This window comes from Syngnathoides biaculeatus, chromosome 15 (genome assembly GCF_019802595.1).
Source record: "Syngnathoides biaculeatus isolate LvHL_M chromosome 15, ASM1980259v1, whole genome shotgun sequence".
In the NCBI taxonomy this organism is placed as follows: Eukaryota; Metazoa; Chordata; class Actinopteri; order Syngnathiformes; family Syngnathidae; genus Syngnathoides; species Syngnathoides biaculeatus.
The window spans coordinates 2,928,584-2,956,355 of NC_084654.1; the positions used below are offsets into that span (position 1 = coordinate 2,928,584).

Below are 27,772 nucleotides of genomic sequence, written 5' to 3' on the forward strand. Positions count from 1 at the left end.
AATCTTAGTTTTCAGGGAGCAAAAACTGTATGTCTATGAAGTCCACATAGAGCATTGATAGTCTGCTGATGAGTTGGTGGCCCAGAGCATAATGGGAGAAATCAGAGGTAATCAAGTTGAATGAGGTTGATGGATGTTGTGAGGGAAGACGTGGGCAGTTGGTGTTAGAGAGGAAGTTGCAGGAGATAGGCTTAGATGGAAAAAGATGACACAGTGTGTCGACCCCTAACGGGAAAAGCCAAAAGAAGAAGAGGAGGTAATCAAATTGAGGAGATGCAGCTACTTGACTCCAATATGCCAAGCTTCTAAAGCACTCTTGCCACACCCACATGCAAGAGCTGGACTCTTGACAATGTCACCCCCATCTCACAGGGCCAAGTGAGCTGCACATCTCAGGGTGACATGTAAGTTGTGGGGAAAGGTTCCACTGTTAGCACGTGATAGTGGACTGTATCGGGAACATGTAAATAGTTTTCCAATGCTTCAATATCCAATATGATGTAGTCCACAAAGCAATGGGGAGGCAAGATGGGATCAGCATCCTTTTTAACACCCTCTTGAGACAAATTGTCAGGACAAACCATGAGAGTTGATGTTCTCAGCTTTGAAGGCCAGGACAAGATGAATGCAAACCGGTTTAAAAAAAAAAAAAAAAAAAAAAAAAAAGTCCATCTTGTTTAATGCAAACTCAGCCTCTTGGCAGAGTAGTTGTATTCCAGATTCTTGTTATTGGTCCTTATAATGAATGGTTGTTCACCACCAACCAGGAAACGCTGCCATTCCTCCAATGGCATCTTCACTGCCAAGAGTTCTGACTCCAATCCCAAATTTTTTTTCGGCCTGAGACAACCCATGAGAAAAGAAGGTGGAGGGTTGGACATTAACATCTTCCAGGGAATGCTAAGACAATACAGCGCCAACCCCCAGCTCCGAGCTATCGACTTCAGTCATACATTGGTTGTGTGAATCTGGAAGATCAATGATAGGAGAAGAGGAAAACAGTTTATTTAGTTCACAGAAGGCCAGGTCAGCCTCTTGTGACCAATGGAAGGATGTCAAGGTCGATGTGAGGATGGTGAGGGGGGCTGCAACCCACCTGCAGTTCTGACTGAAGCGACGGTAGAAGTTTGCAAAGCTCAGGAACGATTGCCTTTTGTGTTGACGGCTTCTGCCATTCACTGACTCTGGCGACCTTGGCTGGGTCCCATCGGAATCTGAGCTCCATCTGACACACAAAGGTGGTCATCGAAACACTGAACTCACATTTTACTGATTTTACAAAGAGCTTGTTCTCAAGAAAACCCACACGGGTAAGAGGAGAACATGCAAACGCCATACATGCGGGGCCGGAATTTGAACCCCGGTCCTCAGAACTGTTAGGTTAATGCTATACAGCTGCTCCCCCGTGCCGCTATCCTCCCGAGGGCAATGGGAGTGAAGGAGCCTATCCCAGCTGTCATCAGGCAGGAGGCAGGGTACACCTTGAACTAGTTACCAGACAATTACAGGGTATATGGAAACAGACAACAGTCGCACTTATAATCACACCTAGGGGCTATCTGAAATTTAGTAATTTCTTTAAAGGGTATGTAAAGTCTTCAATGCACCTTTTGCTTATATCATAGTTTTTTATGCTGAATTTGTATCTGAAATCCGTCATGAAGGAGACATTTTTACTTTATGATTATGAGAAAAAATTGATTGCACATTGCTGGACTTGCCGTGAAAACACGACCACATAGCGGAAAAACCAGAGAATGGACGTGACGTCAGTAGTTAATATAAACCTCATTGCGGCCATTCAACTGCATTGACAGAACGACGCTGAATGTTCCGATAATTTGAGCGATGAACATGATTCTGAAAGGTCCCACAAAGGCAGTGATGAATACGAGCTTTATAAAGGTGTTAAAGGTTATCTGTTTGGGCCAGTTAGACAGAACACAAGTGTCATCCCTATAAACATTCTAAAATAGATATTGTAATGAAAAATACATGTAACATTATTCACTTCAATGTCTATACGAAAAAATAAATGTGAGCGTAGAGCGCGTCATCCATGCGCAAAGTTGCATAAATGTCATTCTACGATATCCAAGTGGTCGCCATATTGGCTGCATCCTCCGTCCGTGACGTCACCCGGACATTCGCCAATGAAAACACGCGGTGCGCCCTAACTATGGGAGACAGTACTTGATGAACACCGTCGAGCCAGGGCTCATTACTGTGGCTGAGTTCTTCAGATTCGCCGTCGTCCGTGCAGCAGCCCGACGGCATCCGACGCGCACATCGACATATTTCGTACACAGATCTTTTGTTATGTTATGAGAAACTGATTACGTGGTCCGCCCCAAACTATTATTTTTTTTAGGAGCTGTATAGACACATACGTGTTATTTGGAACCCACAAAGCTCTCGTCCTCTGCACCCATGCAATCCATTTTTCACAACGAACTGGGTCTCTTGCAAACTTATGAAGGGTAAATCCATTCTCCTGAGTGTTCAAGCAATGTCCAGCAATGCAATGAGCCGGCATTTTGGGAAACACGGAGGAACAACGAGCTATCTTCCCGGAGGCAAAACTCATGGAAATAAACGAGTCCACTTGGGGGTGGCGCTGTCCTTTACGTTACTCGAGAGGATTTTCATGGCGGGAGTTACAAAAAGCTGTATATATCAAAATCATGTTTTGTGGTAGGGAAAAAAAACACGTGGGCCCATATTGGCTGTTTTTTCATGAATAACAAACTAAAAATCATCCATTTCATAACAGTAGCCCTTTAAATGCAGAGGAAATAGCAGCCGATGAAGGTGCTGAGCTACCACACAGACCCAGGGAGGACGACATTCCTCGTGTTGGAAACACTGACCGGTAAGCATTTGTAAAGTTATTGTTTTGTTTATTTAACCATAAACTGATAAATAGTAATAGTGTCAATCTCCTGAATGTAGAGTGAAGAAAATAAGTATTTGAACACCCTGCTATATTGCAAGTTATCCCACTCCCATGGAAGGGTCTGAAATTTTCATCATAGCTGCATGTCCACTGTGAGAGACATAATCTAAAAAGAAAAATCCAGAAATCACAATGAAATATTTTTTTTCACAATTTATTTGTGTGATACAGGTGCAAATAAGTATTTGAACACTTGTCCATCAGCTAGAATTCTGACCCTCAAAGATCTGTTTGTCCCCCTTTAAAAGCCCACCTCCACTCCATGTATTATCCTGAATCAGATGCACCTGTGTGAGGTCGTTAACTGGATAAAGACACCTGTCCAGCCCATACAATCGGTACGGCTCAAACTTGCAACATGACCAAGACCAAAGAGCTCTCCAAAGACACCAGAGACAAAATTGTACAACTCCACTTGGCTGTAAAGGGCTACGGAGAAACTGCCAAGCAGCTTGGTGAAAAAAGGTCCACTGTTGGAGCAATCATTGGAAAATAGAAGAAGCTAAACATGACGGTCGATCTCAATCGGAGAGGAGCCTCACGCAAGATATCACATGGAGGGGACTGAGTGATCCTTAGAAAGGTAAGGAATCAGCCCAGGACTACACAACAGGACTTGGTCAATGGCCTGAAAAGAGCTGGGACCACTGTTTCCAAGGTGACTGTTGGTAATATACGAAGACGTCATGGTTGGAAGTCATGCAAAGCACGGAAGGTTCCCCTGCTTAAACCTGCACATGTAAAGGCCTGTCTTAAGTTTGCCAATGACCATTTGGACGATATAGAGGAGTCATGGGAGAAGGTTTTGTGGTCATATGAGACCAAAATTGAACTTTTTCTTCAGAATTCCACAAACCGTGTTTGGAAGCAGACGAAATGAGTTCCATCCCAAGAACGCCATCCCTACTGTGAAGCATGGGGGTGGGAGCATCATGCTTTGGGGGTGTTTTTCTGCACATGGGACAGGACGACTGCATTCTATTACTCAGAGCATGACTGCAGCCATGTATTGTGAGATTTTGGGGAACAACTTATTTCCCCCAGTCAGAGCATTGAAGATGGGTCGTGGCTGGGTCTTTCAACATGACAATGACCCAAAGCACACAGCCAGGAAAATCAAGGAGTGGCTTCGTAAGAAGTATATCAAGGTTATAGCGTGGCCTATCCAGTCTCCAGACATAAACCCAATAGATAATCTTTGGAGCGAGCTGAAACTCTGTTTTTCTCAGTGACGGACCAGAAACCTATATGATCTAGAGAAGCTCTGTGTGGAGGAGTTGGCAAAAATCCCTCCTGCAGTGTGTGCAAACCTGGTGAATAACTACAGGAAATATTTGACCTCTGTAATTGCAAACAAAGGCTACTGTTTCAAATATTAACATTGGTTTTCTCAGGTGTTCAAATACTTACTTGCCACTGTATCACACAAATAAATCGTTAAAAAAAATCATACATTGTGATTTCTGGATTTTTCTTTTGAGATTGTTTCTCTCACAGTGGACATGCGCCTACAATGAAAATTTCAGACTCCTCCATGATTTCTGAGTGGGAGAACTTGCAATTTTGCAGGGTTTCAAATGCTTATTTTCTTCACTGTATATACAAAGTTTTTGGTTCTTATTTTAAAATCATGCAAACGCCGTGTATTTAGTCTATGTTGGTATATTTTCCACAAATAAGGATTTTAATGAACAAAATTGGTTTAAAACATCACGTTAATTTGAAAACAATAGCTGGTCATAACTTGCTTCACCCTAAATAGAATTACATGTGGTAAATTGATGCCATAACCAGACAGTACCCACGCCTCAGCCATCCCCATTTTAGTCACAATTTTCCCAAGATGTCATGAGCAAAACCACTAAACTTTATACTAAAAGCTGTAAATTGATATATTGGGGTTTTGTTTGGGCACTAAATGGTTAAAATAGAAATGTAAACTGGGTGGATGGTTCTGTGTACTGGACTGATATGCACATTTGAGCTGTAGAAGTTTGTGAATGGGAACAGATTTTTATTTTTTTTAAATTCTATCCACAGGTGTGCCTGTAAATGCTGCATAACCATGGAAATAACAGTAAAGTCGTCGCCATCAGAATCAACATATTCACCAGAAAATGGAAGATTAACCAGACCATCCACTGCAGTGCTCTCAGGTTTTATTGCCAGCTCTCTGAACTCATGAGTACTTGAGTTTGCTGATCTCCAATTCATGCGACAGTTTCGGCAGTGACTGGATCTTAAACAGCCAGCTATTTTAAAAATTATTAGGATTGTTTTTCCAAATCAGAGCATTTTTTGCAATTTATATTCAGTTTTATTTAAATAAAGAATTGTTTACGTTATTATTCTTCCTGTTAAAAGCAGCATTTGTCCAATCAATGCTTAGTCAAACAAAGTCCCAATCTGGAAAATCACGTGTGTATATTTTCTTATTTTCAGGTCTTCACTGCTTATAGAGATCATGCACCTATGTCATACAGTCACATGATATTTGTTTACATCGCCATATTGCTGGTCAAACAAACCGTTGTTGAAAGTTAAATCCGTTGAGACAAAAAGAAAATATGCCTGACAGCACGACACCCAGAGTTTTGTCCAATACTGTTAAACATTTAGAAAGTGATAATAAATGAAGGTACGTGAAAAAATTTGAGACACTTGACAAAGAGGATCCTTATTTCATGCGGAAGTGGATGTTTCGCTGATAAGAAATCCATCCATCCATTTCCTTCACCGCTTATCCTCACGAGGGTCGCGGAGAGTGCTGGAGCCTATCCCAGCTGTCAACGGGCAGGAGGCGGGGTACACCCTGAACTGGTTGCCAGCCAATCGCAGGGCACATTGAGACAAACAGCCGCACTCGCAATCACACCTCGGGGCAATTTAGAGTGTCCAATTAATGTTGCATGGTTTTGGAATGTGGGAGGAAACTGAAGCGCCCGGAGGAAACCCAAGCAGGCATGGGGAGAACATGCAAACTCCACACAGATGGGTCTGGGATTGAACCCGGGACCCTAGAACTGTGAGGCCAACGCTTTACGAGCTGAGCCACTGTGCCCCAATAAGAAATTTGACTGTTAATTCGCTTCCGCTTGTCGTGGACAATTGGGTATTCACATGCATGTGGTGAATAAGTAGTCGAGATTTACACAGAAACAATTTAAAAGTCTGGACACATACAAATACTTCGTTCCTGGATCTGTTCTCAATCAAGAATAAATCCCACATAGTGATGGACCCACTCAGATTTTTTCCAATACAAATACCATTATTTAAAAAAATTACCCCTGGTTTTGCACAAACTCTCCTTCATTAACTATGATTGGAGAAAAAAAAAATAGGACAGGGAGTCGTCTCCTCCGGTCCTGGAAGTGTATTGCTGCCACACACGTACCTCTGTAAACTTCTCTGACGGATTTTTTTTTTTTTTTTTTACATACACATTTTTCTCAAATGAGTCTTCTTTTTCTTTCGGCTTGTCCCGTTCGGGGTCGCCAGCGCGTCATATTTTTCCATCTCAGCCCATCTTGTGCATCCTCCTCTCTAATACCCACTGTCCTCGTTTCCTCTCTCACAACATCCATCAACCTTTTCTTTGGTCTTCCTCTTCCTCTTTTGCCTGGCAGCTTCATCCTGAGCACCCTTCTGCTAATATACTCACTCACCCTCCTCCGAACATGTCCAAACCATCAAAGTCTGCTCTCTCTAATCTTCTCTACAAAACATCCAACTTTGGCTGTCCCTTGAAAGGGGCTCATTTTTAATCCTATCCAGCCTGTTCACAACAAGCGAGACCTCAGCTTCTTTATTTCAGCTATTTCCTATTGTTTCTTCAGAGCCACCGTCTCTTAGTTCGTACATCATGGCCGGCCTCACCACTTTTATAAACTTTGCCCTTCATCCTAGTGGATACTCTTTTGTCACATAGAACATCAGACACCTTCCGCCAACTGTCTCTGTAAATATCTGCATCATAATGATTAAACCAAGAGCATCACAAAATATCTGCATCAAAATGACTAAACCAAATCTATCGGGTAGCACATTCCTCCGTCCTCGTCTCTCGTAAACATTGCAGCAGGATTCACTTAAGGTTAACTGATGAGTTGGCATGCTTCAAACATGAGTTATACAGTCATGACTAAATATGAGCAGAAGACACACTTCACGATCCTTTTCAGTGTGTACCTCTTCCTTTCTAATTGTTCCTCTGCCTTCTCCCTGCTTTCACTGCAGATCACAATATCATCTGCGAACATCATGTTCCAACGGGATTCCAGTCTAAGATCGTTTGTCAGCCTATCCATTACTACCGCAAACAGGAAGGGGCTCAGCGCGGAACCCTGAATACAGTCCCACCTCCAACTTGAATTCTTCTGATACACCTACGGCACATTTCACCACTGTTCTTCTGTCCTCATACATGTCCTGTACTATTCTAACATATTTCTCCGCCACACCAGACTTCCGCATGCAGTACCACAGTTCCTCTCTTGGTACTTTGTCAGAGACTTTCTCTCGGTCTACAAAGATACAATGTAGCGCCTTCTGACCTTCTCTGTACTTTTCATTAGCATACTCAAGGCAAATAATGCATCTGTGGTACTCTTTCTAGGCATGAAACCATACTGTTGCTCGCACATACTTACTTCTGTTGTAAGTCTAGCCTTCACTACCGTTTTCCATAAGTTCATTATGTGGCTCATCATCTTAATTGACCCCTCCGTACAGGGCACTTAACCACGCCTCCTGAAGTGACGTCACGTGCGCTGACGTAAGACAAACAGTAAAAATGGCAAATACAATACAATACATTCTGAACTGAGACAGACTCCATGCTTTTGATTTCATTCAAATCAACGATATAGATTCTAAATGTCATACATTCTTAACTGAGAGAGACGCCATGCTTCTGATTTCATTCAATCATTCACACGTAGCAATGTTATGCTAGCAGAGAACGTCTCATTCATTTATACGAGACGTGTATTAAAAATCAAATTTAGGGCATATCTTCGTGCAAACACAGTCTGGTTAACTTTCGGCCGCGAGCCAGCAAGAAATCGATACGTTTGTGCAGTCCGATCATCGCTAAATATCGCTCAACAAAGAATAAGTGTGTCAATCGTTCACACGCAGCAATGTTATGCTAGCGGAGAACGTCTCATTCATTTATACGAGACTTATATTAAAAATCAAATATAGGGCATACCTTCGTGGAAACGTGTTCCGGTTGATATTAGATGGGTTTAGTTGATGTTGCGGTCTTCCACAAAGTTTTATCCATCGAAGGCATTTCTCGTACTGGGTCTTCGGTTTTGGAAAGGGTACGAATCGAACTCCACCAACTAGCCTTTCAGGATACCTGTCGTCACTATTACAAAGTCCGTGACTACACCTCTTAACCATATTTTTTGTTAAATAACCCAAATACGCGATAAAACGCTAACTAAACCTATACTGGACCAAGCAATGTTGTCTGAGAAAATGGCGGGAGCAAAAACGGGCTTTGGTTTATGCAGATCTCTGGCCTCTGATTGGTCAGTGACGCGGATTGCGCAATATCCATGGAGGGGTCAATTCCTTTGCAGTTTCCCCAGTTCTGAACATTAAATTTGTTCTTAAAAATGGGGACTAGCACACTTTTCCTCAATTCTTCTGGCAACTTCTCTCCTGCTAGTATTTTGTTGAATAAGTTGGTTAAAAACTCCACATCCACCTCACCAAATTGCTTCCATACCTCCACTGGTATGTCATTGGGACCAACTGTCTTCCCATATATTATGCTGAATCGGATGCACCTATGTGAGGTCATTAGCTGCATAAAAACACCTGTCCACCCCATACAATCAGTAACACTCAAACTTGTAACATGGCGAAGACCAAAGAGCTGTCCAAAAACACCAAAGACAAAATTGTACAAGTTCACAGCTTGGTGAAAAATGGTCCACTGTTGGAGCAATTATTAAAAAATGGAAGAAGCTAAACATGACGGTCAATCTCATTCAGAGTGGAGCCCCATGTAATATATCACCTCATGGGCTTTCAATGATCCTTAGAAAGGTGAGGAATCATCCCAGGACTACATGACAGGACTTGAAAAGAGCTGGAACCACTGTTTCCAAGGTGACTGTTGGTAATATACTAAGACGTCATGGTTCCCCTGCTTAAACCAGCAGATGTCAAAGCCCTTCTTAAGTTTGCCAAAGACCATTTGGATGATATAGAGGAGTCATGGGAGAAAGTTTTGCGGTCATATGAGACCAAAATTTAGCGTTTTGGTCATAATTCCACTAACCGTGTTTTGAAGAAGATGAGTTCTATCCCAAGAACACCATCCCTACTGTGAAGCAGCGTGGGAGCATCATGCTTTGGGGGTGTTTTTCTGCGCAAGGGACAGGACGACTGCACTGTATTAAGGGGAGGATGACCGCTGCCATGCATTGTGAGATTTTGGGGAACAACCTCTTTCCCTCAATCAGGGCACTGAAGATGGGTCGTGGCTGGGTATTTCGACATGACAATGACCCGAAGCACCTAGCCAGAAAACCAAGGAGTGGCTCCGTAAGAAGCATATCAAAGTTCTGGCGTGGCCTAGCCAGTCTCCAGTCTTAAACCCAATAGTAAATCTTTGGAGGGAGCTGAAACTACATGTTTCTCAGTGACAGAACGGAACTGGCTGTATGGTCCTGTAGTGATTCAGGTTTTAACATTTATTTTTTACATTTAAAACCCATCTCAGAGATGAGTCCACCAATAAAACAGTCCGGGGTGAAATGTCACTGCATATGACAGACTGCTGACTGGGTTTGGAAAAATTAGCTACAGCCCACTGTCTTCTGAGGCCTGGGTCTTTGGGAAAATAATGTAAACCATGACCAGAATAATGCATATTGCTACAAAACTGAACCTCGCCACGTCTTCACCAATTTTACGGATTGGTTTTAGCTTACAATCACGAAGGAATTCTCAAAACGAATGGGGTTTTCTTTGGCGTCAACGAAATGCTACAGGCATTTTTCAGGTACGGTAGACTAGATCAAAGTTCATGGACTTTAATTCATAAATACTTATATTTTTTAGTAAAAACAGTGAACAAGACATTCATTTTATGGTACAGTTGAACACATTTTTGTCTCGATAAGATAACTTGCGCTTGAAAATTTATGTTACATACACTTTAATGATTATTTTAAACCATTGAGTTTTAGCTGGCGGCACAGTGGCGCAGCTGTAAAGCGTTGGCCTCACAGCTCTGAGGACTAGGTTCAATCCTGGCCCTGTTTATTTGGAGTTTGCATATTCTTCCTGTGCCTGTGTGGGTTTTCTCCAGGAACTCCAGTTTTCTCTCACATCCCCAAAGCATGCATTAAATTGAACACTCTAACCCTTGGTGTGATTGTGAGTGTGACTGTTGTCGTGTGCCCTGTGATTGCTGGACACCAGTTCATGGTGTACCCTGGCACCTGCCTGATGGCAGCTGGGATAGGCTCCAGTGCTCCCGCGACACTTGTGAGGATAAGCGGCTCAGGAAATGGATAGATTAATGAGTTTAAACTGTGTGGAACTGTGTGGACAATTCATGGAGAAAAAAGGTAAACCTGTTAAGGAATTACAGTGCCATCTGTGGCTGCAGGACCTTGCATTTATGGTTGACATCACTGAGCACTTGAATATTCTTAACAAAATGTTGCAGGGACGCAAACAAATCGTAACACAGTATTATGACAGCATATGTGCATTCAAGTTAAAGCTCGGGTTATGGGAGACGCAGGTGGCAAGCGGTGACCCTGCTCATTTTCCCTGTTTAAAAGATATGTGCGCAGCAAGCGTTAATTCTGACGTGAAACGGTACAAAGAGAAGATTTCAGGCCTGTTGATGGAGTTTGAGAAAAGATTTCAGGTTTTTAGCGAACTCGAAACAGATTTTGCAGTTTTTCGCTCACCATTCACAGTCAAAGCTTCTGATTTGCCCATTGCCATGAAACTTGAAATCATTGATTTGCAGTGTGATGTAGAACTGAAGGACAGATTTGCCTCTGTAAGCTTGGACACATTTTACAAGTACCTCCTACCAGGCTATCCCGCATTGACAGCACTAGCTGCTAAAACATTGTCCATGTTTGGGACAACCTACCTTTGTGAGCAAGTTTTCTCACTAATGAACATTAATAAAACAAAGCTGCGCTCAAAGCTCACACATAAGCATTTGAATGAGATTCTGAAATTGGGTGCTTCTCAGGACATGATGCCTCATATTGATGCACTTGTGCAGGATAAACGATGTCAAGTTTCAAGGGCAAATTCCAAGCAAGACGAATAATTGCTGTGAAAGTTATTCATTTGTTCAAATTGCTTTCCAGATGTTGAAAAAGTGTTTTTAAGTTCCACAAGGCTGGTACTAAATGTTTTTGGAACATTGTTACTATTTCTGTGATCAGTTTTATGTACAACACACTTAAATATATGTTTAACTGTGTAAAAGTTGTTAAAATTGCACATACTTTATTTATGTTCTTATGTTATTCTCTTGTTCATAATGTAAAAGGAAAATTCTGTTAATAAACATTTTGATAATTTACTCATTCTTTGCACTAATTATTAGTATTAGTGACTAATACAAAGGAAAAAAGTGGTCTTATTGTTAGTTCTATGTAATTTTGCAATGAGTTTACTGGTCCGGCCCGCTTGATCTCAAATTAAGCTGTATTCGGCCCGCAGACCAAAGGGAGTTTGACACCCCTGGGTTAGAGCATTGGTTTGGTAAACCGGGGGTCGTGAGTTAAGCGTTTACTCCCCAACGGTTGCGTCAGGAAGGGCATCCGGCGTAAAAACTGTGCCAAAAAAATTTGAGCGTTCATCTGAGATGTCATGCTCTGGCGACCCCTCATGGGACAAACCAAAAGAAATTTACTACTTTTTCCCTTTAGTGAATTCTCCATGTTAGAGTTCATAAAATGTTCTATAAAAACTCACTACCTGCAATGTTGTGTGTGTTTGTGTTTGAGGAAAAGAAACCTCTGGTTGGCTATAACTCATTACAATTTCAGAAAGCGGAGCAAATTTCAGATTACGAGACTGAGAGATAATCTAAAAAGAAAATCCAGAAATCACAATGTATGATTTTTTTTTTTTAATGATTTATTTGTGCGATACAGTTGGAAACTTGTAACATGGCCAATACCAAAGAGCTGTCCAAAGACGCCAGATACAAAATTATACAACTCCACACGGCTGGAAAGGGCTACGCCGAAATTACTAAGCAGTTCACTGAAAAAAGGTCCACTGTTGGAGCAGTCATTAGAAAATGGAAGAACCTAAACATAATGGTCAATCTCAATCGGAGTGGAGCCTCATGCAAGATATCACCTCGTGGGGTCTCAATGATGCTTAGAAAGGTAAGGAATCAGCCCAGAACTACACGACAGGACTTGATCAATGACCTGTAAAGAGCTGGGACCACCGTTTCCAAGGTGACTGTTGGAAATACACTGAGATGTCATGGCTTGAAATCATGTAAAGCATGGAAGGTTCCCCTGCTTAAACCAGCACACGTCAAGGCCCGTCTTTAAGTTTGCCAATGACCATTTGGATGATACAGAGGAGTCATGGGAGAAAGTTTTGTGGTCAAATGAGACCAAAATGGAACTTTTTGGTCATAATTCCACTAACTGTGTTTGGAGGAAGACGAATGATGAGTTCCATCCCAAGAACACCATCTCTACAGTGAAGCGTGGAGGTGGTAGCATTATGCTTTGGGGGTGTTTTTCTGCACATGGGACAGGACGACTGCACTGTATTAAGGAGAGGATGATTGTGGCCATGTATTGTGAGATTTTGGGGAACAACCTCTTTATCTCAGTCAGAGCACTGAAGATGGGTCGTAGCTGGGTCTGTCGACATGACAATGACCCGAAGCACACAGCCAGGAAAACCAAGGAGTAGCTCCGTAAGAAGTATATCAAGGTTCTGGAGTGGCCTAGCCAGTCTCCAGACCAAAACCCAATCAAAAAAGAGGGATCTGAGACTCTGTTTCTCACCGACAGCCCAGAAACCTGTCTGATCGAGAGAAGATCTTTGTGGAGGAGTGGGCCAAAATCCCTCCTGGAGTGTGTGCAAACCTGGTGAACAACTACAGCAAACGATTGATCTCTGTAATTGCAAACAAGGGCTACTGTACCAAATATTAACATTGGTTTTCTCAGATGTTCAAATACTTATTTTCAGTTGTATCACACAAATTGTTGAAAAAATCATACATTATTTCTGGATTTTTCTTTTTACATTATCTCTCACAGTGGATATGCACCTCCAATGAAAATTTCATACCCCTCCATGATTTCTAAGTGGGAGATGTTGGAATCGAGCAAGGTGTTCAAATACTTTTCTTCACTGTACAAGGCAGAAAGGGAAAGAGGCTTTGTGGCATGATTACAAGGAAATACAAAATACTGTTTTCATATGGCTTCAGGTCTTTAAACTTGTAGCAGCTTAAACAAAAGGCTCTGACCAGCCCGATTGTAATTCAATAAATCCTGCTGAATTTGGACCGAATGTTGTGAATACTCGACCTGGGACGCTTCTGGCGACAACTTCACTCGACTAAACTCACAATCTGTGCAATCTTAGTACCCAAATTGGAGCCGTATCATTCTCGTCGGTGAGTTGAAAGAGAAATTTTGCAAGGAACTACACGAAGTAGTCCTGAGCATCTTGGACAGAGAGAGAGTTGTGATTGGTGCAGTTTTCAATGTACATGTTGGCGAAGGAACCAGGGGCGATGAAAAAGTGATGGGTTAGTATGGAACACAGCAAAGGAACTTTGAGGGTGGACTTTGCAAAAAGGATGGAATTGGCAATGTTGAACACATATTTCCAGAAAAGACAGGAACATAGAGTCACCTACAAGAGCGGAGGTAGAAGCACACAGGTTGATTATATTTTGTGCAGATGATGTAATCTGAAGGAGGTTACTGACTGTAAAGTGGTGGTGGCGGGGGAGAGTGTGGCTTGACAGCGTAGGATGACTCGGTTAGTGGGTAGGAAGATTACGAAAACAAAGGTAGGGCAGAGAATCAGGTGGTGGAAGTTGAGAAAAGAATGTTGCGTGGCCTTTCGAAAAGAGGTGAGACAGGCTCTAGTTGGTCAGAAAGAGCTCCCAGTAAACTGAAATACTCCTGCCAAGGTATTCAGAGAAGCAAGAGAGTACTTTGGGTGTCTTCTGGTAAGAAAGGGGAGAAGGAGACCTTGTGGTGGAACCCCAAAATACAGAAAGTCATCCAAGGAAAGAGATTAGTGAAGAAGAAGTGGGACATGGAGAGGATTGAGGAAAGGCATGAGGAATACATTGAGATGCATCATAGGGCATCGATACAGGTGGCGAAGGCTAAACAAGTGGCTTATGATGACATGTACTCCAGCTTGGATACAAAAGAAGGAGAAAAGGAGCTCTACAGGTAAGGGATACAGGTGGGAAGGATGTGCAGCCAATGAAGTGGATTAAGGATAGCGATGGAAATGTTGACTCGTGCCAGTAGTGTGCTAAGTAGAAGGAAAGAATACTTTGAGAAGTTAATGTTGAAGAAAATGGGAGAGAAGGTAGAGTAGAAGTGAATGAGCTGGAAATGGCAATGATTAGTAAGGGAGAAGTTAAAAAGGCACTGAACAGAATGAAAAATGGAGACAGTTGGACCTGATGATATACCAGTGGAGGTATGGAACCAATTAGGTAAGGTGGCTGTGGAGTTTTTGACCAGCTTATTTAATAGAATACTAGCGGGAGAGAAGATGCCATAAGAATAGAGAAGTGTGCTAGTCCCCAATTTGAAAAACAAAGACAATGTTCAGAACTGTAGAAACCAAAGAAAAATAAAGATGATGAGCCACACAATGAATTTATGGGAAAGAGTAGTGGAGGTTAGACTCAGGATGGAAGTATGTATCTGCAAGCAACAGTATGGGTTCATGCCTTGAAAGAGTACCACAGATCCATTATTTGCCTTGAGGATGCTCGTGAAAAAGTACAGAGAAGGTCAGAAGGAGCTACATTGTATCTTTGTCAACCTAGACAAAGCCTATGGCAGAGTACCATGAGTGGAACTGTGGTACTCCATGCGGAAGTCTGGTGTGGCGGAAAAATATGTTAGAATAATACAGGACATGTATGAGGGGAGCAGAACAGCGGTGAGATGTGCCGTAGGTGTGTCAGAAGAATTCAAGGTGGAGGTGGGACTGCATCAGGGTTCCGCGCTGAGCGCCTTCCTGTTTGCGGTTTTTATCGTTAGGCTGACCGACGGTGTTAGACTGGAATCCCCTTGGAACATGATGTTCACAGATGATATGATCTGCAGTGAAAGCAGGGAGCAGACGGAGGAACAATTAGAAAGATGGAGGTACGCACTGGAAAGGAGAGGAATGAAAATTAGCTCAAGTAAAACAGAATATATGTGCGTGAATGAAAGGGGTGGAGGAGAAAGAATGAAGGTGCAGGGAGAAGAGATGGCGAAGGTGGATGATTTCAAATACTTGGGGTCAACTAAACAGAGCAATGGTGAGTGTGGTAAGTAAGTGAAGAAACGGTTCCTAGTGGGATGGAACAGTTGGTGGAAGGTGTCTAGTGTTCTATGTGACAGAATAGTATCTGCTAGGATGAAGGGAAAAGTTATAAAACACTGGTGTGGCCAGCCATGATGTACGGATTAGAGACTGTGGCACTGAAGAAGCAACAGGAAGCAGGACTTGAGGTGGCAGAAATGAAGATGTTGAGGTTCGCGCTCGGAGTGAGCAGGTTGGATCGGATTAGAAATGAGCTCATTGGAGGGACAGCCAAAGTTGGATGTTTTGGAGACAAGATTCGAGAGAGCAGACTTCGATGGTTTGGACATGTTCAGAGGCAAGAGAGTGAGCATATTGGTAGAAGGATGCTGAGGATGGAGCTCCCAGGCAAAAGAGCGAGAGGAAGACCAAAGAGAAGCTTTATGGATGTGGTGAGGGAGAACATGAGGACAGCGGGTTTTAGAGAGGAGGATGCACCGGATAGACTTGGATGGAAAAAGATGCCATGCTGTGGTGACCCCTAACGGGACAAGTCGGAAGAAGAAGAAGAATATTTTTTTTTGGGACACCTTGTATTAAGGCAAAAAAAATTGCTAACCTTTCTGACCCTCTGAAAAAGTAATTCCACCTCTGTGTTCCATCACAAAGTCACTGTGACAAACCACAAATTTGAGAAAGGTGAGTTCAATTTCACAAGCCACACCCAAACCTGATGACCACCATATGTTGTTGAATCAAGAAATCACTTAAATAAAATCTGCCAGAGTAGGTGAAGTGGGCTACAAGATCTCAAGAACCAATGCATCATGCCACGATCTAAAGAAATTAAAAAAGACATGAGAAAAAAAGTGACTGATATCCATCACTCTGGAAAAGGTTACAAAGCCATTTCAGCGGCTTTGAGGATCCAGTGAACCACTGTTCGAGCCATTATCCACAAATGGAGAAAACTGGGAACAGTGGCAAACTTTCCCAGGAGTGGAAGACCAACTAAGGTAACTGAAACGACGACTCATCCAGGACCTGACCAAAAAAAAAAAAAAAAAAAACTTTGAACTTTTAAATACTTGCAGAACTCCCTGGCCTCAGTTAAGGTCAGTGTTTATGACTCTCCCATAAGGAATACACTGGCCAAAAATGGCATCCATGGGAGAGTTCCCAGGCGAAAACCCCTCCTGTCAGCAAAGTATACAAAGCCTCATCTCACATTTAACCAAAAAACTTATTGATGATCCTCAACACCATTCTATAGGCAAGTCAAAAATTGCACTTTTTAGAAGGTGTGCGACCTGTTACATCTAGTGTAAAAATGGCAATTCAGGACCAGGACAATTTGTGATTGATTGGAACAATGAATTCTGCACTGTACCAAAAAATCCTGAGGGAGAACGTCCGGTCATCGGGTTCGTGCCCTTAAACTCAAAGCGCTCCTTGACCACGCAGTACGACAGTTATCCGTAGCACACCAGCAAGTCCACGTCTGAATGCCCCCCCACCCCCAAAAAAAGGGGGGGTAGTGGCCAAGTCAAAGTCGCATTTTGGTGGCTGAATTTTCTGTGCATCACTATTGATTATACAACATTTTAAATATATTAGTAGATGATAACATACAACTTTGCTTCTTTTTTTATTACTACTTAATTCAGTTTCTACACAGTCCTTTGAGAAACAGCTCAAGTTACAACCCCAGGTCAAGCTAAATTAAACCTTCACCTTGACAAAGTTTCTCTCGTCCGACTGATTGATTTCGCCCCTGAAGTGAACTTTGAAGATGGGCCTTCATTTCAAAGCACCTATTCTTATTTCATGTTTTCTTGCTTTCCGTGTATACAATTTTATCTACAGCAGATTACCTAATATCATATTGTGTGTAAACCAGCTTTGTCTAACAGTCTGTGAGGCAAATAAATATGGCTAAATTGAACATAATCATCTGCGGGCACAACATTGACTCAAAGATTTTTAAAAAGATACTCCCGTGACCCTTTGGAAAATAAATGGCTCAGATAATGGCTGGACGGATGGATGACTGGATGAGTAACAGTAAGAGGTTGTCTAGCTTCTCTTTCCATGTTGGACCCTGCATTATGATTCTTCCTCTCGACGATGAGACTTTTTAGCCAGCAAAGGCTGGTTCGGAAATTTGTCATGTCTCTGTATGGCGCTGCTCGTCAATATGTGGAGGAAATGTTTCCTAGATGACGGTCTTATATTTTTAGCATGGATGAAAAAGGGCTTTTTTTGGAGGAGAACAGCTACGTGTACTTTTTCAAAGACTGTTTATTATCATCATGTTTCAATACTGCAAGTAAGTGAGTGAGTGAGTGAGTGAGTGAGTGAGTGAGAGACAGAGAGACAGAGACAGACTGACTCACTCTGCAGGCATGTGGAAACACAGGGCGAGCAGTTCCTAGTGTGTATGTGGGTGACCAGATCGGAATAGTGTTTAAGAGAGGACACGTTGATTGTAAGTGCTTAAAGTATCTAATAAAGCCTTCCAAGGAGCAAACCCTTTGGATTTCCCAACCACAGTCAGGTGACTGTTGCGGGAAACATTAACAAAGGTTTTATAATTAGAGTTAAGTAAATATGTGCACTGTTGTAATCTTAGTTTCAAATATGTAAAGTATAAATATCCATCCATTTTCTTAGCTGCTTATCCTCACAAGGGTCGCGGGGAGTGCTTGAGCCAATCCCAGCTGTCATCGGGCAGGAGGCAAGGTACACCCTGAACTGGTTGCCAGCCAATTGCACATTGAGCCAAACAGCCACGCTCACAATCACACCAACGGGGCAAATTAGAGTGTCTAATTAATATTGCATGTTTTTGGGATGTGGGAGGAAACTGGAGTGCCTGGAGAAAACCCACATAGGCACGGGGAGAACATGCAAATTCCACACAGACAGGTCTGGGATTGAACCCCAGGACCTCAGAACTGTGAGGCCAATGCTTTCCCGCTGAGCCGCCGTCCTGCCAAAGTATAAATACTGTTTACGTATTTAATCATGTTGGTCATTCAGTTACATATAGATGAAAATTACCAGGGTGTATACGGGGGGTGGGTGGTGGTTGTGGAGGGGATGGATGTCCTACGTCGCGGTTTTTCACATTTCGTGGGGGGTTCTGGTCCCCATTAGCTGCAAAAAAACAAGGGATTACTGTGCTCAGAGAAACCACACAGGCATGTGGAGAACATGCTAACCTCAAACTTGGGAGGCCAGATTTGAACAAGAGTCCTAAATGTGCTAAACAGTTGCCCATCCTACAGGATGTGATGTCAGCATAACAACGTAAATCATGTGTCAACCAGACCAGGAGATTTTCATCCATGGTTTTATCGCAAGCAGACTTATTATAATGGTCTTCAGATTGAACGCTCTCAAAAATGACAAAACAGGTTCAGCTCATTCAGAATGTTGCAGTTCAGATTCTAAACAGGACAGAGGATCAGAACATACTGTATTTCTCCAATTCTAAAGTTTCTACACTGGATCTCAGTCAACTTGAGAAATCTACTCCAGGTTTTTAAACCACTAAATGGTTTAGGTCCTGAACACATTCAAGACCAATCTAATGGAAAAGAGAACTACTAACTAAGATCAGATAACAGAAAAGGAAATATGGTGAAGTAGCTTTTAGTTGCTAAAATTATTTTTCCCTATGCTTTTTAGAGCACTTCCACTCTTGAATATTTCCTGCACTGTATACTTTGTTTTTTCAATTTTCAAGTGTTACAGTTTTTAAATATTTCAATACTTTTTGTTTTATTTTTCAGTTTATTTTGGTAATGCTTTTGATTATGTGGGGCACAGTGAGTTACCAAGTTTGCCAGCATAGTTACCTTATTCGTGTAGTTAAAAAATACCCCTGTCACTCCCAGCCCCAGAGTACCGTAGTTGAAGATAACGTCAGTGTTGATTTTGGGTCATTTAACAGCAATAACTAATGCTGTGGCGACCCCTAACGGGACAGGCCAAAAGAAAAAGAAGAACTACAGTAAGTCACTCTTAACACAGCTGCATTATGTATTCAATGCTCATCAACACATTGTAGGATTTGTCTGTTTAAAGTGCCTTGGTATTGTGATGTGTCTTTTCAGACATGGTTTCGAAATAAACGCAGTACATATCCATCCATCCATTTTGTGAATTGCTAATCATCACAAGGGTCACAAGAGTACTCTAGCCTATATCAGCTGTCATCAAGTAGGAGGCGGAGTACAGCCTGAACTGGTTGCCAGCCAATCACAGGGTACATGAAGACAGACAACAGTCACACTCAGAATCACACCAAGGGCCAATTTGGAGCCTCCAATCAATGCATGTTTTTGAGATGGCGGAGGAAACCGGAGTGCCCAGAGAAAGCCTACACAGGCATGTGGAGAACATGCAAATGCCACAAAGGTGAGGCTGGGATTTGAACCACGGTCCTCAGAAATGTGAGGCCTACGCTCCACAGCTATCCATCGTGCCGACTTGTCTGTTAATACTTTAAGTTGTTTTATAACTTTGGGTTTTGCCACATTATAATGCCATGCAATGTCTGAATAATTTCGAATGTCATTACACTGTAATTACAAGATGCTTAAGGTTGTCCAAACTGTTTTACCAGCACTCAACAAGGTACAATTAAAATGGATTTTCATTACCCTGTCAACAGCAATTGTTTTCTACAGACTAAAAATGTTTACAGTTCTCTAGTGTGTATAACTTCCCTCAAAGTTGTTTCCTCATAGCAGCATGCAGATAATGAAGACAGCTAAAGATGTTGAGACCATCTTAATCACTGTGTTTAGACATCTGATTTCCTCACTCATTCCCTCATTTCCTGTTTCCCTTTTCATTCCTACTGTTGTCTTTCAGCTTTCAGAGTTGTTTGTTTTCTTTGAAGAGACACCTCAGGGAGCTGCCTCTTTAGCCCAGGTCCATAAAGCTGTACTGCATGATGGGAGGACAGTGGCTGTTAAGGTCCAACACCCTAAAGTCCAAAGACAAAGCTCCAAGGACATATTGGTGATGGAGGTGAGTTGTTATATAAACATAGCACAAACAAACCAAGAAATGTCTCATTCGTAGATTCTTTGCTGTAACAGTGCTTCTTGGCAATGGAAATACACCTTATACTGTTGGAAAGCCCGTTTATTTTCCTTTAAAAGGTGCTGCATTTTTAAGGAATGTGCATTTATGAGATGACCAGGAGAGATGATCATATGGATTCTATCTACAGCTTGTTTTGCTGGTGCCATTGATTCTGGTTATGAGCTTCAATTTCTTTCGCTGGGGGGCTTTAGCTTTGAAGATAATGAAAGAATGCCTTTAACTGGACCTATAGTGCGGTGAAAAATTATTCGCCCCCTTCCAGATTTATTTATTTTACATATTTCTCACACACAAACTTTTCAAATCCATCCATCCATCCATTTTCTGAGCCACTTTTCTTCACAACGGTCATGGGAGTGTTGGAGCCAATCCTAGCTGTTTTCAGGCAGGAGGCAGGGTACACCCTGAACTGGTTGCCAGCCAATCGCAGAGTACATAGTTACAGACAACAGTCGCACTCGCAATCATACCTCGGGCTTCATGCTCCCACTCGACTGAGTAAAGCATTCTCGGCTGGATTCTTCAGGGCTGCCCCCGTCGCAAAGCCCGACGCGCAGCCTTCGCGGAAGATGTGACCGCCGAACACCGCGCCTCAGCCAGTGCGGCTGAGTTTCAGCCGCCATGGTATATAAGGAGGGGGTGGGGCCAAGCTATGTTGCTCTTAGGTGTATGTTCAATGTCGCCGCAGTACGCGACGAGCACTTGCGACACATTTCATACGTGGATCTTTTGTTACGTTATGAGAGAGACAGATTACGTGGTCCACCCCAAACTATTATTTTTTTGTAGTAGCTGTATGCGCACATCAACACATTTCATACACGGATCTTTTGCTACGTTATGAGAGAGACCGATTACGTGGTCCGCCCCAAACTTTTTTTTTTTTAGTAGCTGTATACACACCTACGTGTTATTTGGAACCCACAAAGTTCTCGTCCTCTGCACCTGTGCAATCCATTTTTCACAACGAACAGGGTCTCTTTCAAACTTATGAAGGGTAATTCCATTCTCCCGAGTGTTCAAGCAATGTCCACCAATGCAATGAGCCCGCATTTTGGCTAACACGAAGGAACAATGAGCTACCTTCTCGGAGGTAAAACTAATGGAAACAAACGAGTCCACTATGTGGCTCCTCTGTCTTGTACGTCATTTCCTGCTTCTTCTCGAAAACAAATCCCTCGAGAGGATTTTCATGGCGGGAGTTACAAAAAGCTGTATACGTCAATATCATGTTTTGTGGTGAAAAAACACTTGGGACCATATTGGCTGTGGGTTTTTCATTAATAATAAACCAAGAATCATCCGTTTGACGACACTTGACCTTTAAATGATTTCTTGAGTCAACAAGTAATGGTCATAATCAGATTTGGCTTGTGAAAATGCTCTCACATTTCTTACATTTGAAGTTAGTCACAGTGAATTTGTGATTTAAAAAGGTGTCAAAAGAGGGTCGGAAAGGTTTGGATTTTTTTTTTTTGTACCTTTTACGGATTTAATCATTTGAAAACTGCATTTTGTATTTCCTTGGCTTGTATCTCTGAGTCATGTGAAAATGTTAGATGATTTGAAACATTGTGTGTGATAGATATGCAAAAAACAGAAATGGGAGGGGGGGGATTATTTTTCACAGCACTGTGCCTCACTCACTCAATGGTTTTGAGTCATACATTTCCAAAAAGCTTGTCATGAGCCATCTACCCATTTTCTGAGCCGCTTATCTTCACAAGGGAGGAGCCAGGGTACACCCCGGCCAACCCTTAACAGCTGTCCCACCGTAATGAGCCAGTCTAAAAAAAAAAAAAAATCTAATAAATTTTAAAAGACGGAAATATGTCCTCTCCTCCCATTTGTTCTTTCATGGGCAGTACTGTGAACAGTTCCTCTTTTGTGATTATCTCAAAAACCACCATCTAAATAAAAATGCACAACTGGGCTTGGTCACTCACGTCAGTCAGACTTATCCAGCTGCATTGTGAAGCATTCCCAGTCTGCGATGTCCTTCCAAAGTTGCTTGATTAAATCCGCTGCGTCGTGTAGCAGTAGTTCTTGATAGCTCATTTAGTATATTTTAGTTTTTTTCCTTGGAAAAGAAGAAGAAGAAGACGCTCCCCTAGTCATTTTCGTACCCCTTTTACCACGTCAACCTTAAAATGTCCACCTGGAAATTTTTACAAATTTTGAATAGAAAGGGTCAGAAAATGAATGAATAGTTTATATAGAGCAGAATAAGTGCTTTTCCCCCCTTTACTAGAAAACCTGGGATTTTTTCATATAATAAGTAATTCACAATTTACATCACAAGAGTTTGTTGACAATTTAAAATGAAGAGAAACACAAAATGGAAAATTGTTTGACTTTAGTTGGAAAACAATTTAAACAGTTTAAATTTGAAATCTATCAAACTATTTACAATAAAATTTCTGATGATCTCTAAAACTACAAAAATTGCAAAAAAAATAAACTATGTACAGAGTTTCTTTATTGTACAATGCAGTACTTCATAAATTTCTCCAGATTTTGGGCTGCATTGTTGTTCGTGTTTTCACAGAACAGTCTAATGACTGCTGCATCAAAAATGTTAAACGATTTCACCTGGTGATGGCGATCCCGATCCCACACTGAGAGGTGGATGGACACCAAGGCTGCACCTAGTGTTGAATCTAAGTGAGTGAGGGACTCCATCATCAGGCTCTGCATCAGTCTTCCACCTTGGTTCATGTGGTGTATTGCTTCAGTCTCTGACCAAATCACGAGAAGCTCCAGCATCGCAAAGTCTTCCCAGTCTTTGGTCCAAAATCCTACCTCTGGTGGACACCTTCTCATCCCCAGAGCCTCTCACAGGGCCCAGGATACATGAAGAAAAAAATATATATTTTTTTTAAATTTTATGGCGCACACACATAGCTAAACATACAGACAAGACTTGGTACCGATACACTGTTCCAAAAGTAGACAAATGCCTTGCAGAATATGAAAATATGGTGAACGCAAACAATGCATGTCCCATGCGCATATTTTTGCATCGAAAGTACAAATATGCACATATAGTACAAACAAACACACCTCGGACATTATTCTCAACGGTTGCTACCCAATCAACGTTCCCTCTAATTTTTGACATGTCTGAGCAAACACACTAAGCCCGTGAGCGCCCCCTTTGGCCACTGTGAGCAACATCAGGCGTATGCACTGTGGTGAGATCGGTGTTATCCATTGAAGTTACATGCCTCATTAAAAGATTCAGATGACAGCATTTACATCACCATCAAACCCTCCTCGAGCCATCACATTATCGTGGTGGAGGGGTTTGTGTGTCTTAACGATCCTAGGAGCTAAGTTGTCTGGGGCTTCATGCCCCTGGTAGTGTCACCCATGGCAAATTGGTCCTAGGTGAGGGACCAGACAAAGTACAACTCCAAAACCCCTATTGATGACTACAAAAATTGGATTTTGGTTTCCCTTGCCCGGACGCGGCTCACCAGGGCCCCCCTCTGGAGCCAGGCCTGGAGGTGGGGCTCGAAGGCGAGCGCCTGGTGGCCAGACCTGCACCCATGGGGCTCGGCCGGGCACAGCCCAAAAGGGTAACATGGGTCCCCCTTCCCATGGGCTCACCACCTGTGAGAGAAGCCATAGGGGTTGTGTGCAATGTGAGCTGGACGGTGGCCAAAAGCAGGGACCTTGGCGATCTGATCCCCGGCTTCAGAAACTAGCTCTAAGGACATGGAATGTCACCTCTTCGGCAGGGAAGGAGCCCGAGTTTGTGCGTGACGTCGAGAAGTTCCGACTAGATAGTCGGACTCGCCTCTGCGCATCACTTGAGCTCTGGCACCACTCCTCTTGAGAGGGGTTGGACTCTGTTCAACTCTGGAGTTGCCCACGGGGAGAGACGAAAGTGGGTATACTTATTGCCCCCAGGCTCGTGGCCTGTACGTTCCAGTTTACCCGAGTGGATGAGAGGGTTGCCTCCCTTTGCCTCCAGGTAGGGGGACTGGTCTTGACTGTTCTTTGTGCATATGCACCAAACAGCAGTGCAGAATACCCATCTTTTTGGAGTCCTTAGCGGAAGTGCTCATTCTGCTGGGGGACTTCAATGCCCACGTGGGCAATGACAGTGCGACCTGGAAGGTCGTGATTGGGAAGAACCCACCCATCCCCCTGATCAGAACACCACAACACAATGTTCAGGCATAAGGGTGTTCACATGTCTACTTGGCACCATGACACCCGAAGGCGAAGTTCGATGATCGATTTTGTGGTTGTGTCATGGGACTTGCGACTGCATGTCTTGGACACTCGGGTGAAGAGAGGGGCGGAGCTGTCAACTGATCACCACCTGGTGGTAAGTTGGCTCCGATGGTGGGGGAAGATTCCAGTAAGACGTGGCAGGCCCAAACGTATTCTGAGGGTCTGCTGGGAACAGCTGGCAGATTCCCGTCTGAAGGAATTTCAACTCCCACCTCCGAAAGAACTTTGCTCACATCCTCAAGGAGGTGGGGGATATTGAATCCGAGTGGACGATGTTCTGCGCCTCCATTGCTGTGGCGGCCGACCGGAGCTGTAGCCATAAGGTGGTCGGTGCCTGTCGTGGCAGCAACCCACCTACACGTTGGTGGACACCAACAGTGAGGGATGCTGTCAAGTTGAAGAAGGAGTCCTATCGGGCATTTCTGGCCTGTGGGACTCCCGATGCAGCTGATAGGTATCGGCTGTCCAACCGGAATGCAGCTTTGGTGATCGCTGAGGCAAAAACCTGGGCATGGGAGGAGTTCGGTCAGGCCATGGAGAACAACTTCAGGACAGAATTCTGGTCTGGGGTCTCAGGAGGGGGAAGCAGTGCACCGTCAACACTGTCTGTAGTAGGGACGGTGCACTGCTGACCTCAACTTGGGATGTTGTGAGTCGGTGGGGAGAATACTTCAAAGACCTCCTCAATTCCACCAACGTGCCTTCCCATGAAGAAGCTGAGTCTGAGTGCTCTGAGGCGGGCTCTTCTATCTCTAGGGTTGAGGTTATCGAGGTGGTTAAAAAGCTCCTTGGTGGCAGGTCCCCGGGGGTTGATGAGATTCGCCTGGACTTCCTAAAGGCTCTGGATGTTGTGGGGCTGTCCTGATTGACACGCCTCTGCAACATTGCATGGACATCGGGGACAGTGCCTTTGGATTGGCATACTGGGATGGTGGTCCCCCTTTTCAAGAAGGGTGACCGGAGGGTGTGTTCCAACTACAGAGGGATCACACTCCTCAGCTTCACTGGTTAGGTCTACTCAGGGGTACTGGAGAGGAGGGTCCGTCGGGAAGTCGAGTCTCGGATTCAGGAGGAGCAATGTGGTTTTCGTCCTGACTGTGGAACAGTGGACCAGTGCTACACCTTTGGCAGGATCCTTGAGGGTACATGGGAGTTCACCCAACCTGTCTACATGTGTTTTGTGGACTTGGAGAAGGCATTCGACCGTGTCCCTCGGTGAGTCCTGTCGGGGGGTTCTTATAAATACAGCATTTGCGAATTGTAAAAAAAAAATAAGATATGGACAAATAAATAGAGCAAGATATTAAAGGAGGAGAATGGCTTAATAGTAGTGGCTTGGTTTGAAAATGAAGAAAAAAGTTGTGGTTTATATCTTAAAACATTATGTAGTCTTTTCATTTTGTTATTTTATTATCATTTTGTGAGTTAACAGTTTGTTTCCTCAGTCAGTAAATAGTTGTCTTTGTTGGTAATAGTACGTTTAACAACTTGTTTTTTCCACATAATACATAATGATCTTTGTTTTGCTTTATGCTTTTAAGGTGCTGCTAAGAGGGGTCCATTGGCTATTCCCTGACTTGACCTTTATGTGGTTAGTAGAAGAGGCCAAGAAAAACATGCCATTGGAGCTGAACTTCCTTAATGAAGGACACAATTCAGAAATTGTATCAAAACTGCTGGCCCACTTCACATTTCTCAAGGTAAATATGTTTGATTTGATTTTTCTTTTCCTCCTTGTCAGGTTTAAAAAGCTTGACTCTCTTTTAAAAGAAGGCGAACAGACAAGGCTTCAAGTTTTACTTGCTGCAAGGGGAGCGACAGGACTTCTCCCTGCTTCCAACCAAGTCCAACTTGTGTCCCCTTGCAGCTTCTTTTTATTCAGTGATTCACATGATGAGTGTGCGTGTGAGTGTGTGTGACTGTTAGATTGATTACATCTGTTAGATTGATAACATTTGTTTCCAAGACAATGAGTTCAAAGGTAGAAGTTAGGTGGTGATGTGTAACCAACTACGGTATGTACAAAATGACAACATGTGAATGATTTCTTGAACATTTCCCTCCTGTTTATCATTTTGGAAATACGAGTGGGGACATCAGAAGGCTTTTGCATTTTCAGAAAGCTCATAATTTATTCTTGAGCGTATAAAGAGCGTATAAAGAGCATCAAAAGTCTCCTTTTGTCTTTTAGCTGGATATAATCATGGTCTACTTGTTGTAGAAGGGCATAGTTCATAAAAACATTTGACCTTGCTCGAACCATCATAGATTTCAAACGTGCGATCGTACACATCGTGAAAAGGCAAAACAAACCCAGAACAGTAATTACGGATACGAGGAACTTCATCATAACATACCAAGGTCCGGAGGTGAACCAGGACCAATAGTAATAATAATAATCATCATCATCATCATAATAAATAAACAGTGAGCGAACATCGTTGCTCATTTCTGAACCCATCAAGTGCGGGTACACAGCAGCCCAAGCAAGTCAGGTGTAGATGTTCTTGGTACTGGAGTCGGGAAACATGTTGGAGAAAGGGAACGGTTGATGTCGAGGTAAGGACACACAGCCTCCACTGACAGTGGAAGCCGTGATTAGAGATGTAACCCTCGCTGGTGATTGGGACAGTCATGTAGTCTTTGGTGCCCCATGGCATATAAGGGTAAACACAGAAGAGATTCTTCAGCTCTGCTGGTGACGGTGCAGAGTCCTTGTCCATTTAAAGTCAGGCCATTGTCCTGCACTCCATCGCTCGTATTTTTCCAAACAACAGTCTTTACATCTTCATCACCATGTAAGTCAACCTGACTTACACACCCTTTCCAGGTCTTGGCGGCGGTGCGTGAACAGCTGCAGTCATCTCAGCAACTCCTCGTGTTCACGCCTGACCAGGGTCATGAGCAGCAGTT

General features: G+C 43.0%; 1 protein-coding gene across 16 annotated transcripts in view; it reads left to right on the top strand.

Moving 5' to 3' along the window:
- adck1 (aarF domain containing kinase 1) overlaps positions 1 to 27,772 on the top strand; it is a 163,662-nt gene that overhangs the window by 60,120 nt on the left and 75,770 nt on the right. For 11 of the 16 annotated variants that reach the window (XR_009798615.1, XR_009798617.1, XR_009798618.1 and 8 more), the window contains 2 exons: positions 20,378 to 20,536; positions 26,401 to 26,559. Coding sequence is in view for 4 of the 16 variants with exons in the window: in XM_061844906.1 (XP_061700890.1) it covers positions 20,378 to 20,536; positions 26,401 to 26,559 (318 nt within the window). In the remaining 12 variants the exon portion in view is untranslated. Of the gene's footprint in view, positions 1 to 2,773; positions 2,873 to 4,996; positions 5,113 to 13,470; positions 19,919 to 20,377; positions 20,537 to 26,400; positions 26,560 to 27,772 lie in introns of those variants that run through there. The other 5 variants (XR_009798621.1, XR_009798620.1, XR_009798622.1 and 2 more) reach the window with 4 other exon arrangements.